General features: G+C 40.3%; 1 protein-coding gene across 2 annotated transcripts in view; it reads left to right on the forward strand.

Annotated features, from left to right (window-relative positions):
• IGF2BP3 (insulin like growth factor 2 mRNA binding protein 3) overlaps nt 1-20,693 on the forward strand; it is a 112,237-nt gene that overhangs the window by 53,477 nt on the left and 38,067 nt on the right. For both annotated transcript variants that reach the window (XM_048303417.1, XM_048303425.1), the window contains 2 exons: nt 16,693-16,744; nt 16,838-16,901. In XM_048303417.1, the coding sequence (XP_048159374.1) occupies nt 16,693-16,744; nt 16,838-16,901 (116 nt within the window). The remainder of the gene's footprint in view (nt 1-16,692; nt 16,745-16,837; nt 16,902-20,693) is intronic.

Here is a 20,693-nt window from a genome sequence, read left to right on the forward strand (position 1 = left end):
GCATAACTTGCACTTCATAGTTGGCTCAAACTGAGAATAAACCTGAGGAGCTTGCAAACACCTTGGTACTGTTTCTAAAGCAATAGAGAGTGATGAAGTGCAGAATCTAAACATTCACTTTCTTGGATGATTTAAAAGTGAAATTTATTCAAGGATTTGATGAATATAGGCTTACTCTACACCAGTTACTGATACATCAAATTATATTTGTAGAGACAAGAGTTTTAACAGATGATATTTTCCCAGTGCTGAGTGGAATGGCTGTAGGTATTTCCCTTTACTTCACACTGCCATCCCCTTTGAGATGAGTATCCTCCTCTCTGCTACTTCTGTCATGTTAGTCTCTTTACCCAAGAGTCTCTCTGGAGGCCTGGGTTTGCTTCTGGTGCGCCATTGTAAGAAGTATGTGGACAACTCTGAGGGTATCTCCAGAAGGAGAAGTAAAACCTGACCAAGAAAGACCTAAGGCCATTAAGTCTTTCCACCGCCTTTCATGAAGATGAAAGTCTTCAAGAGCATAAAATGTTTTAGCATCTGTTGTGAAATGGTAGAAGTCTTAATAAGTATAAAATCAGTGGTGATACGGGAAGGGAACCTGTAGTGGTCAGTGCCTAAAAGTCATCCATACCCCAGTTGTACAGATTCAAAGGTTGACTTGAAATCACTGTGGTGTAGCTGACTGTGCCTTATGCTCGGTGAAATGAGTTGTTTAGACCTTGAATACCTCTAGCGATGGTGTTTCATATAGCTGTTTGCAGAATTTGGGGGCCTCACCAAAAGTCAAAACCAACTTCAGTCTTATTCATCAGACCAGTCTTGTTTCTGACACCAGGTAGCTGCAGTTGTCATGGGGCAAGGTATAGATTTGGTCTTCAGCTGCAGTCCTACTGTGGCATGAACACTGGTGGTTGGATTGACTGGACTTCAGCAGATACTCAAAGCCAGTGAAAGCATTTGAACTTTAAGCCAATGCTCTTTGCAGGCAACTTTGTGTCCCCACATTGGCATTGTCCTCTTCGAAATAGTGCGTGTGGGGAAAACACCACAGGTGCCTCAATATTAAGATAAGGGAACACACATACAGGGTGTGTACATGTCTGAAGTATGGGATTCAGGTCGCAGAGTACAGGGTTTCTGTCTTACAAAAAGATGCACATGAAGCCTACAGTGTACTGTCAGGCTACTGCACATCTTTTCCTAAATTAGTAATTTTTGGTGTTATAAAACTGTCCCTGGTAGACCTGCTCTCAGCTGATGATGTGAGTTCTAGACATACTTTTTCTGTTTTGCCTGAGGAGTATTTAGTTATGAATACTTTTAGGAGGCCAACTTGAACTGTATTTATCATAATAAACACAATGCTGTGAGAAGATGCTGAATTCAGTAAACAATATTCCATACGTCCTACCAGACTTTGAGATGTCACTTTTAAAATGAACCAACTGTGAGTGAAGTGACCAATATTCATCCTATGCTAATGCTGTGCAGAGTTCTTTGAGATGTGCATGCTGGGAACACATCCCACAACCTATATTTTTACGCGTGAAGCAGCTTCTCAAGTCAGCTTGCTCTTCCATGCTGAGTCCTGCTATCCTGCAAGTAGGAGGGGTATGAACGAATATGTATAGTATGTTGTGTGTGTAGATATGCATTTGTACACAGTAGAAGGAAGCTATTTTAACTTCTAGAACAAGTATATAGTCAGCTGCACGTGTTCAAGCACAAGCAGCTGCAATCTACATCTGTAGCAGTAGCAGTGAAGACCTATGCAGGAGTGTGGAGAGAAATGGGGGGCTGGACCACTTCTGTGAACAAATTTAAGCTGCCCTGAGGATGGATTTGCTTAGACTTACATCTGTCAACTGCTAAAACTAGTTTGAATGTTTTTCCTAAGAAGTTTCTAGGAGAACAATATTCCATATGTCCTACTCAGGAGAATGTAGTAACATGGTTAATATGACAAGTATCTTCACTAGCTTCATGTTTTTCTTGTTAAAGCATGCTTTTAGCATTCTTCCTCTAATGAAAAGCCAGCTGAAGGTGTTACCTGTACCATAACAAGAAACAGATGAGAGGAAGTGGATAATGCTTATTTGTTGGCTTTTTAAAAAATTAGACCAATTATTTATATAACATGTAGTCACAGATGTAGTCAGGAGTGCAGATAAATCAGGCTTCCTTTTCCCAGAATTTGCACAGAGATCTCTTGAGTTATTATTTCCTTATTTCTCATCTGAAGATACAAAAATACCACAAGCACTGAAGATTTTAACAGGAGTTCAATGCAGCCAAAACAGTAATGAACATTATCTCATACAGGCATTGTTGTTGTTCAGAGACTTAGGTACCCTATTAGCGTCATGTTAGAATTTCTTTGTTAGCTAGATATTGGGAATAAAATTACTTACAGAGGTAACCTTTCTATTTTAGAAATGGGTAGGGGTGAGGTGGAGGACAAGAGGAGTAAGTGATTTCTGACTGGAAAGCCTACTGTTACCTCTTGAGCTGCTTGCTATTGCTTGGTTATCTCATGTTAAATCCCTTTACATAGGATGCCTTGTTTTCGTAAATGTACTGAGGGAAAATTTTGTCCTTGAGTTTTAGGCAGGAGTCACAGAAGGAAAAAAAGAAAAAAACGTATTGAAAAAAGCTCTATAAGTTAGTATTGAGATGATTTCAAGGGAAAGATTGAAAGTGGAGCAGTTGGTCCATCAGTCCAGAAGGCCTGGTCTCTTTCTCATCTAGAAATAGGTGGCTGACATTTTTGTGAATGTCCATTCTTGTGAGGATTCTTCTCAAAGGGTCAAGGAAAAAAATACCAAGCAACTGAAAGTGAAATCAGTCTTGTCTGTCTCTGAGCATGCAGAAATGAGCATTAAATGAACCCTTTTATAAATTTAACCTTAGAACACTCCAGTTGACGGAGATTGGATATCTAAGACTGTGTATCAAAATGGCTGCCAGAAAAAGGAGGGTCTAAGGTAATTTCTAGAAGTTAAGCCTGTCTGTGATAATGACTGTTCTGTGATAGCCACTGCTGATAGAGGTTAAGGGGTGCCCTGCTTTGTCCTGGTGGGAGACAATGCAAGGAATAAACCTTGTCACCATCTATTCAAATTTGCAGAGCGTTAACCCTGAGGTGATTCCTTTATCATATTGGAAAGCATGAGAGCCTTTATTAACCATAAAGAGGACACACCCTGTGCATGTTGTATTGTGCAGAGGCAAAGTGTGTCTGCCTTAATTGCACTTTTGCTCCTGAACACCCCAGAACCAGGCTGGAGAGTGACAAGGGGAAAATCTGAGTTGGATTTTCCCCTGCTTCTTCAAGGAAAAACTAATATGGCCATCAAAATACATTGAAATACCTGTCTTTTTCTTGTGAAAGCCCACTATTGCAGATAAGGTTACATGCAGAAATTTTCCTGCATGCTAGTTGGGAACAACAGCAGATAAGTTGGAGCCCGCAGCTAAGATGAACGTGTTGGAGTGTCTATTTACAAATCAAATATTGGCCTGGCATGGTCTGCCCTGGCAGCAGAGCTGTGTGTGCACTAAAATTAAAGAGGAGGCTGGAAAGGGAGACATTCCTTGTGTTCTGGGCTGGTCTCATTGGTTCAGCAGCATGTACCACTACTGAGCTGCTGGCATGGTAGCCAGCACAACTACAGTAGCACTTTGTGCACTGGTGGGTAAGGGCTCAACAATAAGGGACTGGAAGAGACCACTTTCCATAGAGAGGTTTTTAGAAGGCTGAATATTATCAAAATAATTTTACAAAGCTATGTAATCTGAAAAGCAGCTGAAGTGACTGCCCTTGATCTACTGCCAGACCTCATGGGGTATTGCTTTCCACAGGCTGCTGCAGCACACTCAGCCATGTTACCCCATCCCATAATTTTTTTTTTCTGCCATAACCGAGCTTACTATTTGTGCTGATTTGAAAGTTAAGCATGCTCTCAAGTAAGCAGAGGGAAAAGTGATTTTACTGTTGCTATGTGGCAGAATGGCCAAATGCTTGCATGTATTTTTGGGGTGGTAGGGAGTGTTTAGACTTTAAATTCTAGCCAAGGGTGTTCAGGTTTCTAAGCTTGCCTCTGTGCCTGGCAGCAGCTCCTCTAGTGTTGTCAGCCCTGCTGCCAGGGATGTTGTGATGTCCTGGAGGGGACAATATGGCAGCCTATTAGTCTGAACCTCTCAGATTCATTTAAAGTCAAAGACTTTAAATGTTGGTGAAAGGTCCCCAATGCATGGAATATTTTCTCTTTTCAAAAAAAAAAAAAAAAAAAAAAAAAAAAAAAAAAAAAAAAGGTGATGTCCTCGACTTCTTCTCCTGCCTTGCAGTTTGGAGCAGTAAGTTAGCAGAAAGGTGCTGTTTTTAGTGCTTCCAGGAGCTGTGCTGGTGCAGAAGCCTGTTCTCCACATTCAGTGTCCATGTTTTATTTAGAGCTTTTGACACATTGCTTATTGGGAAGTTTGCTTCTAGTTTCACAGAGGAAGAGGGTGGTTTGGGCTTTTGCATTTGTTTTCTTGGCATTTTACATGTTTCTCATCTCCTCTGCAGTGCTGTGCTCTGTGTCTTGTGGTCTTTATTCATAATTCAAGAACTCATCTTTCTAGTGGAATATGTGCAACCAGGCCCACCTTTATTCAGTTTACTCATGTCTGAAGGCCATAATGCTGAGCACAGCTCTGCTGTGCTTTATTAGAGGGTTTTGTCTGTCATGCTTCTGATTCTCCACCCTGCTCCCCTGCTTTCAACTATCTGGGTGAAGAAAATCATGTAGCCAGTGTTGTCTTGTGTTTTTCTGGCTTCAAGGCTTCTGCCATATGACCGTTTAAGCATGCTGAGCTGTTTCCATCTCCCTGAAACCAGGCATCAGGGGGTGTGGTGTATGTAAAAATACGTGGTTATAAGGAAGTGTGTGTTAGGTGATTTCTAAGGCTTTTGCTACTGCATTTCTCCATCTTTCTCATTTGTGTTCATCCTATGTTCCCTTGCACGGAGAAGCTGCTCTTGTGTGGTCACTGACCTGGCATCCTGATCTTCCTATTTGCTCCCTTCTCTGACCTGGTTGTGATGCAGCTTGTCCCTAAACTCTTTTGTAGCGATTTTTTTGGATGGCTTTCATTATGCCCCTCATTTTGCAAGCACATCTAGTACTTATTGCTTCCACAGTATCTGGAGACTTCACCAATGTCCCTTCCTACAATGCATAGACCAAGTTCCCTCCGAAATGTCTCCTGGCCTCTCCTGCCTCCCTCTTCACGTCCATCCTGAGAAGAGCTGGTAATGGCTGGCCACTGGTCCCTGTATCCATCCATCCTCCCCAGCCTCCCAGATAAGCTACACCTCCTTCAGCACCTGGGCTGCCTGATCTTCATTTTTGATGTCCAGGCACCCCTTGCCTACAGCTGCAGGCTCTCCTGGCTGCCCTGGTTTGGTGCTGCTTGTCATGCCCAGCCCCTGACCTCATGTTAGAGGGGAGCTAATGCTCTAGCAGTCTCCTACTATTGCTCTCTGCATTTTCTTGCTATCCTTAGCTCTGAATAGAGTGTTCATTCTCATCCAGATGCTATGAGCAAGGATTTCAAGAGCTGTGGCTCCCTAAATATTCAACAGGCAAATAACCAAGATTTCTTAGTTCCTCTTACACCGCCTCCTCTTTCTTTCCATGTCAATAGCAAAGCACTGAAGTACTCTTCCCCTCAGTACCTAAAAATCTAGTTCCCCTTCTGTTGGGTTGAGTATTTAGCTATGAATCAGTGAAAATTCAGAATGAAGTATGCATTCATACAGGCGTATACTGGGATTTACACTCCTACTTCCCTTATTTTAAACAGTGCTGGCTTTTTAAATGTCAAAAAATTTAAATGCTAAGATTTTTTTAAGGAGAAGGAGTTGTTTTGACAAGAGAAGATAGTTTATTGTACAGTAAGTGCAAAAGTGGTAAATGGCATACAACTTCTTCATGCTCTGCAGTATTCTTCACCTTTACTCTTAAATTTTACTGCTACGGATTGTTTTTATTAATGTTCAGGGAAACATTGCTGTAGAGAGTTACAGTACTTTTTGCAGAGGATAGCTTGTGCAGCTACTTAGGGAACAACAGTGAAACACAACTTGAGTCACTTATTCAAATATTTGCAGTGCCTGTTCAGAGCATAAGAAAGAGGTTGCATCAAAACTGAGTGTCCAGTCTTCTGGAAAGCAGCAGGTTTGTGTGGAGGATTTTTCTTAAAACCAAGTGTATCAGTCGGGGGAACCAAACTGCTCAGATGCTTGCACAAGGATGACTTTTGCAAAGGACAGCTCTGCTGAATAAAAGAAACAGTAAACACCCCAAAACCATATATCATCCACATTATTTAATATTTCCTCTCTCCTCTATGAATCCCAAAGCTTGTAAGGAATGAGGGTAGGTTTTTTTTTCAGGTCTGTACAACTATAGAGTAATAATTACTGCAGAGTGAGTGCAATGGTGTAAACTTTCCTGCTTTGTGATTGCATTTCTTCTGTTTTACCTTTAAATTAGGGAAAACATTCTAATTTTATTAATAATGAGGTTGAGCAATAAACTTCAAAGTTTGAGAGCTTGCTGGAGACTGAATACATTTTGCAAGGCTGCAAATGGAAAACTCTTTCACTACTTTGCAGAAGGCCCTGAATGCAAGTAGATGGAAGCAAAGATCACTCTTACACCCTATGTGTAATTAACTTGGTTGACTGTGGCCTTTCTCCTTGAATTGTTCCAGTCATCTTACTCTTCATTTGATTTCTCCTTCAAAACTGACTCTTAAAAGTAGTTCATTGGCCATAAGCTGTCAGCTAATACTTAGCATTCACACTCTGAATTGTTTTGTTTTGGTGTATATAGGTCAAATGGTATTAACACAGTGCATCTCTTGAAATCTTAATTTCTAGTTTAGATTGCATACAAAAGTTTGTGGTTATTTGTAAACATCCTCTTAAACCTTACCTGCCAAATTAGTGCATGGGTTGGCCTTAATGCTGGGATTCTTTAAGGTAGGCTTGAAAATCTCGTACGTCTTGGTAAATTTGTGTTTAACAGAATTTCATTATAATATTTCTTTGAGGGGGGTTTTAGTAACTTTGTTTTGAGTATTTAAAATACGTACATCTTCATTTTTACGGCTATCTTGAGTGATTAGGTAGCTAATAGATTGTGTTTTACTAGAGAAATCTTCTGCACTCAAATCCTATGTTTCCCCTTTGCTCCAAGGTTCATGTTTTTGAAGTCTGAAGGCTTTGACAGCATGTAATTGTTGTTGTTTGCAAAGCTCTCATCTCTGTGTTAGCGCTGTGGAGACTTTTACTGTGGATTTCATTTCAGTTCAGTTCTGCAGCTCAAGTAACTCAAGCTCTTGAAGGTGGTGTACTTGTTCTACCAGGATCACTCCTCCTTGCTATAAAGTGCATGTAACTTCTGCTTTTGTTTGATCCCAGGCTTCAGTTCTTCAGTCTTGCTACAACTCCTCTCTGCTTACTTTTTTTCAGCGCCCAGTCCTCACAGTAGGGCCTGGGTAAGGTTGTCCTCTTTCCTCCCCTGTCCCTGGAAATAGCCATAAAAACCAGGAGGGGTGGGTTAACAAAAAAAGGAAGAAGTGTTCTCCAGCTGCGGGGATTGACTTGTGTAATTTCAGGTATAGCTGTTACAACTCCTTGTGTAACTGGGCTGCCCCATGAATTATGGGACAGCTACTGATGGTCTGCACTCAGGGACAGGGGTATTGTCAGGCCATCATAGCCAGGGAGGTGAGGTACATGATGTGCACTGATGGCTCGAGGGAAAGTTTTGGATGAGGATATCTAGCAGTTGCAGCCCTTGTGTCTGTAAGCCCTGTAAATGCAGATAAAAATTCCCTCCCTTCAGCAGCCTCTTGTATTTCAGAACCTCACTGTTTAGAGGCCAAACCTGGGAAGTCTGGTCCACAGCAGTGCTGTCCCTTAGTAGAACTGCTGGGAAACCAAAGGCATGGCATGAATCCTATGGATGCCCATTTTAAAAAGGGAGAAGGGGAATCTTATAACTCCAGAAAAATGCTTCAATCTTTTTATAATTTTTCCTGGTTATAAAGAGATTCAAGATATTCATGAAGTGGTTGTTAAGGACTTATCTTTTTCCTGAAAGCTTGTCATTTTGCATCTTGTGCACAGTGGAGGGAACGTCTCAGATGTGATCTCCATTTGAGTTATAATATACTTCCTTTTTATCTGCACTAATCTGTGAACTAAATCCATTTTACAGGATTTTCCTCTGTGATTCCCTCTATCATATTTGGATAGTTACACGCAGATCTTAGAAGAAATTCTTAATGTTAAAATATGGGACAACCTTCCCAAGAAATATTTCCCTGGTACCAAGCTCTGACTTGGCTCTGTTTCTACAAAGCACAGCCATATCTGTACCGGGGGAATGCTTTTCATACATGTGGCCCCTTCTTGAAATCATGCCTGTGCCCTTGCGGAGAGATTTCTTGGAATTTGTAATTGTTGATAGGTTCCAAAAGATGATTTGAAAATGGTTTTTCTTTTTTTTTTTTTTGTCTGACAGATATTTGTTATAACTGCAGGATTCCAGCTTTACAGAAGGTATTTTTTTAAATGCACAAGCTATTATTGTGCTGAAACTAAAAATATCAGGCTAGCACCAGCCTTGTAGAGCAGTAATGAAGTGGCATCAAGACTTTTAAATAGCTACAGAAAATAGCTTTTAAAAGTGCTATTTTTGCACACACAGACAAAAGAGAGTAAAGTGTATAGGAGAAATACAATTTTCCCTGATAAAGCTTGCAATTAAAAAGAACACATTTTCTGTAATGACATGGAGGTAGCAAAATTGAGAGGACTGAAAGGTTGAAGGGGAAAGAGAAAACATAAACACTTCTGTTCTAGTTTTCATGGCCCGGAGCAGGACATTGCGGCTTGCACAGTCAAGCTGAGCCACAGTCTTCCTGATGGAGACCAGTGCTTGATGCCTCCACAGGAAAGTGTCAAAACTGCCAGTAAGGCACCAATTGCATCTTGGTAGTCTTGTGAGTAAAGAAAAAATCATCCTTTATCCCAGTGTCTTTTCCAAACATTCTTTTAAAATTTGCTGGTTCCCTTGCTTTTGTGCAGTCTATCATTTAATCAGGGTTGGGTAATGAGTGCTCACTGGATAGTAATGCTTTTATAACTTTTTTTTTTCTTCCCTTTGGCAAACTACAAATGACATCGTAGAAGTAGCAAAGAGTGTTTCCACTTAAACTGGCCGCCTCAGTTCGAGAGGAGGCAGATGAACACGAGCTAGTGTTGCTGCTCCATCCTACTACGTTTCACAACACCCATCTGCCAGCCCGGCATGTGATCCTTTCCTCATGCCGAGCCACAGAAATGTCCTGGTAGCCCGTCTGCCTGAGGAGGAGGGGGCCCCAACAGCGCCCGCAAGGAGATACTGGGAATGGGGATTAGCTCCATAAAACAGCAGTCCCTGCCTTTAAGGACCAATCAGTGTGACAGTGCTTTTTAATTTTCTGGAAATAAGGATGGATACTGAATCCAGGAGCATTAGTGCTAGCCTGGTTCATAAACTCCAATGTTATCTGAAACTGCTTTTGAAGTTACACCTTTAGCGTGAAGAGAGGGGAGATTAATGAAGTATTGTAGCAGATACTGTGAGGTGCTTAATTGCATTCAGAAAATGCTGCATAAATACTTATTCTATGTTTTCAAACTTGTTTTCATTTAATTTAGATGAAGGGTGAATAGAAGCTGCCAATTTGGCCATCTCTACATGATTCGTTATTTCATAATACCTGTATCATATTCCCTCTCACTCCTTTCCAAACTGAATTATCCTGCTCCCTTTAATCTCTTTGTGAAGGAGGCCACCCATGCATCTAATAAGTGGGGTTTTTTTTCTTTTCTCTTAAACATTTCTCAAGTACTTTTTTTAGCCTTGCAGACCATTTAATGCTATTTGTCAGCCTTGATACTATGATTTTTCTTTCTCCATCTCATACATCCTTAGCATAATGCACACTAATCTTTCTTCCTTATCACACATTAGAGTGTCTATTTCCAGCTTAGGGTGTAATGTGGGAACATGAAAGCACATGAGAACTTTCTGTGTGCTGTGTTCTGTACCTGGGCTAATTTTATAGCCCAAAAATTTCTTTTGAAATTTCTTCTATTTTCAGAGCTTCATTAGAATATTCTCTCCATGAATTTTTCTATTGTATGAGTTATTTAAAAAAAAAAAGGAGAAAGAGGGAGTTTTGATACTGATGTTATCTGTAATGATTTACCATGTTGCCTATTCTTGTTGGATTCCTTTTTTTTTTTTTTTTTTTTTTTTTTTTACAAACCAACTTTCTTCTACTGGTAAATCATGGTAATTACACTTCAAGCAATTTCTGACTTAGCAGATTCAAGGCATTCCTTTTAAATGTTGTTCTTTAATATTAGTGTGGTCTTAAAGCATTTAGTCCTCTTTCTGCTACCTTTTTTTAAAAATATACACAGGGGTATATGTGTATATATAAAACTTTAAATGGTCCAGCAGTATTATCTGGAAATACTTAAACACGTGGTATGCGGAGTTAGTTATAATAGTTGTACTCACAGTTGCATGTGATGTTTTACCTGAGACCTATTTTCAGTTGCTTTCTACCTTTTGCCTAATTTGAAACACCAAAATTGAAATAATCCACAACATCTCTTACCTCCTTATTTTTTTTTAATTGAGCATTTCAAAAATCCCATCATGACAGCAAGGGAAATAGGGATCTAGTGTTTGCTCTTAGCACTGTAGGGAGGGACACTGGCTGGGGCCAGAGGGTGGCTCTGCTGTCACTAACAAGTCCAGCCTGTGCAGTTGAGATGACTAGTCCCTAAGAGCTGTGACCCAGTTATTCACCATTCACACACTTTCTTAATTTTCTAGCAAGTTGAGGACTTTCAGGAAGACAAACCCTTTTGGTTAGGGGAATTGAATGTTGCCATGGCAAACTGAATCCTGCACGTTCTGGTCTCTGGTGCTGTGCTAACTTCCCTAAGCAGAAGTTGCTCTTAGTTGCTAACAGTGTCTTCAGCTTGTCTTGTGATGAGCCTGAGGTCTTTCTTGCAGAAGTGCCGTGTTCTCCTTACTACCAAAAGTGGCTTTGAAGCTGCCCTTTGAACATGCAGACGTGCTGAGCGCTATGGAAAATCAAGCCCTTGGTGTCCAAATTGGTCACTCAATTAGTAGTTCCTTTGACAATTTTGTCTTTGTTCTCTGTGGTTCAGCATTACATTCTTAAAACCCTGGTAATGCCACCTAAACAGAATTGTATTATAGGGTAAACTTGTTATTAGTTTTGAACATTTGGATATAACTGTAAGTTCCCAGGAGAAGAATTCACTGCAGGGTTTGTATGGGATGTGGTAAATATGCCAGAGTTATTGTTTTCAGGCGCTGCCTTTCTGGTGTGTGCAAACAATGACTTCAGCAGCTTCCAGGCTTATTTTTCTGATTCTTCCAAACTATGGTCATGGTTTCATGAGACAGTAAGCTGGGTTTTGGAGGGCCTACAAGATGAAAAACACCATCACCACATGCTGCAATGCATTGAGCCATTGCAGACTGGCTTTGCCTATTCAAATGCCTTCACGAGTTTTTGGAAAAAGAACTGTGTCCTGGCAGACCATGTGCTAAATTGGCTATTCCACATCCGTGCTGCTTTGCCTTTACAAGGAACGATCATGCTCTGAACTTTTTGGTGAAAATGGGCAAAGTGCTGTGTTTGGGCTGTGGAGGGGTGGCAGTCATGCAGAGAGGCTGCCCAGGCTGGGACATGTGCTGGATGACCTGGAGCTGAGTTCACCTGTTCACCACAGTCTCCATTCAGGCAATGCAGCGTTATCCAATTACAACTTTCAAAAATAACTGCATCCTCAGGGATTTGTTAGGGGCTTCTTCAGTTTAATTTTCCTTGCAAAGCCATGCTAGCTGGGACCCTTGATGGGATGTCAGGTTTTTTTTTTTTTTTACCAACCAAAAAATAATGCTGAGCTGAAGGTGGTTTGAGGACCCTTTTTGCCATGGTCAGTTGTTGGCAGCTGGTGCGGCTGTGAGAGGAACAGCGCCTCTGCCAGGGTAATGTCACACCTCAAAGTCACAAAATGCCAGGTCTGCTCCTGCTGCACTGCAAATTCTAGTACACCAGGGCCTGGTAGGGGCCACATCAGAGTAGTTAGGTTCAATTAATAGAATTAATGGGAAATGGCATTATGGTGCCCTTTTTGTGGACTTAAATATACCAAGAAATTACTTGAAATATGCAGATGGCAATAGTGGTTCATCCAGGCTTAGTATCTGTGATATCAGCACTGTTCTTTACCTACTCCCATTCTCCTTTCCTTACCTGGCTCTTTTGTTTTCCTTCCTGCTTTCCCCACCTCTCCCCTGTTAAATCAAAATCTTATTGTTAGTTTGTTTGTTAAATCACATTGTGCACTCAAATCTTTGCAGCCAAATATTTCAGTGGGTTTTTTTTTTACTGAATGACCCTAATACTTCTGTCTCTTTTAGACCCTGCTATTTATGATTTCAGTTGTGTTGTCTAATTTTAATTCCTCGTCAACATGACACAGGAGTCATGGAAACAAGGGGGTGGTGATGGTCTAATGGATTTGGTCTACATGAGTGGAGAAAATAACTCCAGGTTCTACAGCACCACTGTGAAGTTCCTGTTGCTAAGTGCATGTGTGAGAGAGAAACAATATGGATAACTGTGCTTATGGACCAGATGTCTTGAGACTAATTTGCTTACAGTGTACGGCAGAAGTCCTACAGCACTATAAGATGTGTATGAAATTATATGATATGTGTATGAAATAGTCTGCTCTGAAAGTGCAGGAAACAACTGCTCTGATTTGTTCAAAAGTGCTACTTCTAAACCCGTGAAATCTGTTTGAGAACTGTGGTATTTTAACGTGTGCATCAAGCTCTCGGTTTCACTGAAGAGTAATGTTTCCTTCTTTCTTTTTTCTATGTAAAGCAGCCTCGATCTGTGGGACTTGGTGTAGGGTAATGCTGTTTATAATGAAGTCAGAATTGGCTTTTAGAGCCTGATGAATGAAAGTCCACAGCATAAGACTGCAGCTTTTTGTGAGAGAGACATCTGTGCTATAACAAGAGCAGGAGACCCAATTTAGACAACTGCTAGAAGGAGAGCTCAAGAAAAGGAAAGACCTTTTTTTCTAGCTTAGATTAAATATTTGTACAAATAAACTTTTCAGCTGCTCATCAGAATTGCTGCTGCACCACCAGCTTGGCTTTGAATTTTGTTCTGATTGCCCAACAAGGCTGTACACGAAGAGTGTTACGGAAGAGCAGCTCAAACAAAACATGTTTGTTTTGCAGCACAACTAGAGGCTTTGGGCTAGAGAGAAAAATTTGGGGAGAGGGAAAAGTTAGGGAGGGACATATGAAGAAATGAAAGATGTGAATAGAAACTGACTGTTGCAGTAAATACATGTGAAGCAAGAAACAGGTGCAGGAATTGAGTTCTGCATTTTGAAAGTGAGTTACAATAGAGGGTCTGGCTTTTGAATATAACTGCAATGACTTATCCCAACTGGATCAGCTGGTTAATTTAAAAGTGTTCTCACTCATGAAGCCTGCTCCTCACACACACACATATACCTCGACTGCTGCTGATCTTTTCTTACTAGTGCATTTTAAGTACAGTCTAGTTAAAAGACTACTTCTGCAGTGTTGATCACACTTAAAATCCTGCTGCACAAGGCTGATGGTGATGAAAATTCAAGCTTCTCCTGAAGACAGTGCTGTAGAGAGCAAGTGTCTTTGACAGAAGAGGATTGTTTCTCATTTTGGTTAAAGCAACCTGCAATCCTTTGAGGAAACTTCTCATAAATCTGTTCAGTAAAGCAAGTCTTTTAAGAACATGGGAACTCAAATCACTTGGATTAAAGCCCAGATGGACGCTGTCTCTGACTGAAATGGCTCAGAAGAGGATTAAGGAGCAGCATAAGTGGAGAACTCCTGCTGAAGAGGGATGTGATGCTGAATATGCCATTCTGGGTTGCTCCTCAGCATTAGCAGCAAAGCAGCCTTTGGGTTCTTAGGCTTCTAGGAGTAGATGCAAGAGATAGTGCGTTGAGAAATTTCTGATGGCTGATCAGAAACATGCTGAAAGTAGTTTTTAGAGAAAATGAATCTTTAAAAAGTTGCGTGGATTCAGCTTTACAGCATTTCTTTTCCTAGTGAGGATGGTGACTTTAATATGTGGGTCTCGTTATAAAGGTATGCTTAGCCCAGAATATAAATTTAATATAGAAATACCTTACAAAATATTGATTAATTATTATTAAGCAAACTGTTGTGGTACCTCTGGCAGTCTAGCATAGCTCTTTCCCTGAATGAGTAAGGATGAAAAGGAAATTCTGTTTTGAAGTGATGCAGCTTTGGGGCAGAGTGGCCATGAGCTGGTGGTCTGCACAGTTCAAACAACAACTAAACACGTTGGCTCATATTGTGGCACAGTCTGCTGTGTAGAAATGCACAGGTGTTGGCATACTGTAGGGACAAAGGAATTGCTTTATCAGAATAATGAACTCTTTGGTATCCTATTTCAACTAAACATCTCAGAAAGGATCTCTAAGCCAGGAAAAGCTTTGCTTTTAAATCCCCGACCCCACCTGAGATTCTGTTCACCCACTGGTTTCAGTGGATCCCTTAAGCAGTCTGTGGAAGAAGGTTTTCCTCTAATCGCATGCTGTGGCTCCCCTGGCTTGTGTGAGGTACAGCTGCAGACCTGCAAGACCTCACAACTCTCCCACTCGTCTGTGCCAGTGTTTAATTGTCTTAAAAGGATCTTCCACAGATTTTAAATTTATTTTAATCCCCTGGAGCATCTCTGCTTCAGTAATATTTAACAAATTTCAGAGTAAACATTCACAGTTTCCAATTGTTGGATCCGAGGAGTGGCAGAAAAATTATATTTTAGGGGATTGAAAAGGCAAACTCTCAGACTAGGCTAATCTCTACTTGTAGAATGAGAGGACAATTAACAACTTGTCTATGAAAACAAAACATTTGCCAAGAAAACTTTACTAGAGTCTCTACTAGAAGGATGGGGAAATTCTGCAGTTAGAAGCACTAATACATTGCTCAAACTTGGCGAGCACTGCATTTTCTTTTAAATACCTGGTTTAAAATGTTACCTTTGAAACATCTATGTGCAGTTTAAATTTTAGTAGGTGGTAAAGAGTGCAAATTGTACTGATATAAGTTGTCTTTAGGTTTGGGCACATAAACTGCAGTTTATCTTAGAAATGTCTTTTACATTGTAGTAAAAGTATGTGGTACATGGATAGATGATAATTCAGGAATTTTAATCTCATGAGGATGTAGACTGTATTTTACATTTTCAGGGACTGGGGTTTTGTGCACACTCAATTGCTGGTTATAGCAAAGGGAAGTGTACTGCAACGGGAAGCTGCACAGATGCTTTTTATGCCTACTGCCTTCCTTCTGTCTTTGCTTCCGTGTTTCCTTCCTTTCCCAAAGGGGTTTCTTCTCTTTCTCACTGACATTTGCCCTTAAGAGACTAGCTGAAGAAATGTCACTTTGGTTACAGAAGAGATTGCAAGCTTACTTTTTCACTTCTTGGTGTAAATTGTGAACTTTTCCAGCATCAGTTTAATTTCTGTGACAAAACATTAGGATGCAATACACCATAATGATGCACTTGTGTCTGTGCTAGTTACTGCCACAGTCACCATTTTCTGCAACATTATTTCTCACCAGGAAGAAAATAAACTCTATACCATGTGAATTTTAGAAGTGGTGCAACTGTGGGTGTGTTAATTCTTTTACTGGAATACTCTGACACCTTGATTTTTTCCCCAGAAATTTGTGTTCTTCCCCCTTCTTCATCCTCCATTTGACTAGAATAAAACAACCTATGCAAAATAAAATTACTTAATTTAGATTTCTTTTGCAACTTGTCAGATGCATTTACCTGTTTCCTTCTAGCTTTCTACTAAAGGAAAAATTAATTGTGACTTTCAAATAATGGTGAAGATACTGTTGTGAGTGGTTCCTCTGGAATGGGGATCTTTGAGAAATCTGTCAAAATCATTGTGGAACAGCTCTTCATGTGCTGGTTATTCTTGTTCCCTTCTCTACACAGGCAATTCCCCACTAAGGGAGAAAATAACATTTTTATGTACAGCCTAAGTGTGTTGGGAGGAAAAAACTCCAACAACTCCATAAAGTGACAAAGTTAGATATAAGTTCTCGGAATAAGTGGAGAAAGTTTTGTTTCAGATTTGCTCTTCTCTAATTCTTTCTGCCTCTTCTTTAGCCCACTCTTAGAACAGGTGACTTGGAGTTTTATTTTCAAAGTTTGGAACATACAGTGCAGTGTGACTTCTTGGAGTTATACTTTGTATTTTCCTACTAATGAAGTTTTAAATGCAGATTTTCTGATGTGAGAGAGAAAATAAACAATGTATCTTTGTTCTTCCTGGAATAATAATTTCTTCCTTGTTGGAGCAGCTGTCTTAAATGATCTGTGTCCTCATACCATACTTTTACAAATTCTGGTGCTTTTAGAGGCTTTTTTGTTATGTTAATCTGCTTTGAAATTTAAATCTGTCATTTCTTTTACGTCTTATAGGTGCTGGATAGTTTGTTAGCTCAGTATGGAACTGTGGAGAACTGTGAGCAAGGTACATTTTCTACTCTCAATTTGCTTTTAAATTTGTAGTGGGAAGTGGGTGCACACTGAACTTACCCTCCTTCCTTTGCATTTTTCTTTCTAGTGAACACTGACACGGAGACTGCAGTTGTAAATGTAACATATGGCAATAAGGACCAGGCTAGACAGTAAGTATCTTATTTAGTTGTTTCTGTCATCTAACTTGCATTTTGGAGTTCACGTTGTTGTGACTGTATATGCAACTTTGCTTCTGATCACGTCACCATTTTAACAATAAATTCAGCATTGACTTTTAAGAAAGTCTGGTGCAATTCACCTTAATTTACTATTTTTTTATCATCAACTTTCCTTTCACTTTGATAAAAAGTAAATCAGTAATTTCAAAAAATGCAAAAATTGTATAAATTTTTTTATATTGGGGAGAGCAGAAAGTTAATTTACCAGTGAGAGGATGGAAGTTACTGTGAAATGATTTTTTTAGCTATGTTTTTAGTGATACCCTCTTGCAGCATTCATTGTTCTGTCTGCTTCTTAACAAACAATCACAGCAAAATAACAGAAAAAAAAAAATAAAAGAATGCAGCTGCTAACCAGAAGACAGGGCTTTTTTATTAGAAAATTTAATGCTGCTTCCAAACACACAAAAGGTGTAATCTGTATACCTAAAATAATTTATTTGGTATTTTTGAAATTTAGGCCACATATTTTAAGCTTCCTTATATCTTCAGTAATTGAGAATTTTTAATCTACGTATTAAAATTTTAAAATATAATGTTTTACTTAATCAGTGATCACACATACTTTTCCTTTAAAAATCTGTATTATGTACTATGCTAAAGGTTGAATTTTGCTTCTCTACCACAAAAAAAGGACTTGTGTGGTCTTTAAGTTTTAACCTGGTGACATAAACATACTTCCCCTCTTTCTAGTCATAGCAGGTCAAACAAAACCGAACTCACGGAATAGCCTACAATGATCTTTTTATTTTAACTTTGAAATTTCTGCCACCTTGTGGCAAACTAAAACCAGCAGTTAAGATGCAGAGCGTGCTTATGGTATGCATTAATTCAAAATTACAAATGAAATAATATTTGTACATATAATTAAGTAATTATGATCTGTGCGTAACTTGAATGCAACACATGTATTTAATCTTTTGAAGCATTAGGTTACTTGTAAGTGTATTATAAACAAATGTGATGGGAAAGTTGTGTCAGTGGGATCTCCTGTGTACGCTGGAGCTGAAGGAAAAACAATGTTTTCCTTGAAATCACTATTGAACTTGCTCAAAAGCTGAATTGTTCTAACAAGTTCTTCAGGTCCTTCTGTTGCTTTTGATTCTGTTGCACAGCAATTAAGAAAGGCTGAATTTCTAGTTCTGAAGAAACTTATGGCGCAGTGTTACAGATTAATACTACATGTGCCAGTTCCTCCTTTGAAAATATAAGAAGGAAGTACCAAAAATACCATGGAAAGAAGCATGATATACTTTTTTGAGCTGTCTGTCATCTGTGATGTGGGTTTCTGGGCTTGCGTACTCCCTTCTGAAGCTGAAAACAGTTTATCCCCAAATTGTACTGGCTAAATTTTATGGTCAATCCTGAGGAAATGCTGGGATAAGCAAAGACTATGAAAAAATGTCTAAGATATGATTTCTTATGCAAAAACCCCTAAATTGTGACAGTAACTGAAAACCTCTTGAGTTTGAAGCAGGAGAATTGGCATCCAGCATGGATGTTGTAGGGGAGCTGAAGCAATACAAGTTGAATGGTGGCAGTTTAGTTCCTTGGAACATGTAGGGCAAGTGGAGGAGCCTTGGTTTGCATGTGCAAATGGTTTCATAAGGACACAGGGTTTTCTAAGCAGGTAAGTCCATATTATGTACAAAAAATGCTAGCTCAGAGTGTCGGAGTTTGGGAGGTGACCTTGCAACTGTTTAGAAACCCCTAGGAGAAGTGCCTAGATGGAGGTATTTTTAAGGAAAAAACTGTGAGGAATTGGAATGAAGGGTCACTGCAGGACCTGCATGTGTGTGGCTTTTCCATAGTGCCTGCAGTGCTGTTTCAGTGAAATGGTTTTCCCAGACATGACCCAGCTTTGCTGCTTGGAGCTGGCTGTGGTGGACAGCAATGGCAGTGGAGAGGGAGCAGTGTGTGAATGCTGATAGCTGATAAAGGCAGTGCTGGTCATCCTATGAAGGACATGCACTAACAAGAACTTTATTAAAAGCTGGTTAGAGTTGTCAAGAGTCAGTAGCTGGTAACAAGCTTTGTAGTTTGGAATTTAGCTGTTTAGGGTAAATGGTGCTCTTTGCCATGACTTTTGGATCAAACACCATGACACAAAGATTTCTATGCTGCCACATATAGTGGGTCCCTAGTTCTAGTTGCTCTTCTTCTGCACTTTTTGCAATGCATGAGCTATCCTCACAGTAGTGTTGGCTGACAGAACATGCTAAATTGGCTACTTCGCTGCTGGATATCTGTATGGCATTGCCATGACTGCTGGAGTGTGTACTTGCAGTGTGTGGTGGAGGTGCTGCAACATAATCTGGAGATACTTTTGATAAGCAGTTCTAAGCAGGTGTGGTATGCATTGCTTGGAGGACAGTACTTTTGAACAAAAAGTGTGGCTCCAGCCAGCAGGGAAACTGAGCTGCCTTCTGTCTTGCAAATCTAGGTAGTTGTGGCAGAGGTCTTTTCCTCTAGGCTGGTACTACAGTTGTGGCACATTCAATACAAGTCTGCATCCAAAATTAACTTGGAAAATTTAATCATTGAAGATTGCTGCAGTCTTTTTGAGAAAGAAGTCTTAGAGCACAGAGCACCCAAAATCTGAGGTGTGCACAGCTCCTGACTTCTAGATGGGACAGTGGTCTGTGTCTTTGACTTGTTGTAGCAATGGCTCTTTCCTATCTGCAGAGGCATAGCCTGTCTCGCCAGAAAGAGCAGGATGATGCCTCTGGCCAATGTGGCCAGAGCAAGGGAGCCAGCACAGCAGATGAGGTGCTTTCTGGCAGCCCAGGAGCATTGTGGAGGGGGGTGTGCAGCAATTGTAGAGCCATTCGTGGGCCTTGGAAAACCCCCTTTGCTCTCTGGGAGTGTGGGTATCAAAGAGGAGGCTGGCACTCCCAGGTCTGACACCACATCCCTCCTCTCCTCTCCTGCAAGCCCCGGCTGCTCTCCTTCCCAGACCCTGGAGAGGGCTTTACAAAGCATGTGCACTGCTGTGGCATAGGCAATTATTGAATATTGTGGTGGGTTGTAGAACATTTGGAAGAGACGAGAGGGCAAGGAACAGAGCCTGGAGCCTGTGGTTTACCCTGCACAACCCAACTAGCTGCATGCAGGTGCTGAGGCAGCCTGGGACATGCTTGCCAAAAGACAACCCCTCTTCTCCCAGTATCAATCCCCGACTGCAACCAGCAGGACATGCTGACTGTGTCCTTGTGACATGCTGACACCAAAATTACAGCTGCTATCTTCAAATGTTATACCACCACCTCTTTCCCTCCCCAAAAGGTTCCAGTGTGTAGGAGTCTAGTACATGCTACAAGATTTTGCTCTACCCAGGATTTTGAAAGTCCACTAGTGATCACCTCTTAATTAGAATACTTGCAAAAAAAATTTTTTTACCCTTTCAATGGAGCACACATCTCTGTGTGTGTGCACAACACGTGTCCTTGAATGAACAAGGGTTCACATAACTAATACTTTTGCATGCCATTGTGGGTCAGAGCTAATGTTGCCATACGATAATACTGAAAATTCTGTGGGATATAAGTGATTATAAGCTTAGATTTTGTTTTGGTTTCATTTGCAGAAGTACTGATGAAACCTATATTTTTATTTAATGTAAAAAAATTTATTATGCTAAAGAAAATTTACCATGTATATCTGCCTTCTCGTATGCAATTGTGTCTGTTCAGGGAAGAAAAAAGAAAAGTGGTGTACATAAAA

This window comes from Corvus hawaiiensis, chromosome 1 (genome assembly GCF_020740725.1).
Source record: "Corvus hawaiiensis isolate bCorHaw1 chromosome 1, bCorHaw1.pri.cur, whole genome shotgun sequence".
Classification (NCBI taxonomy): Eukaryota; Metazoa; Chordata; class Aves; order Passeriformes; family Corvidae; genus Corvus; species Corvus hawaiiensis.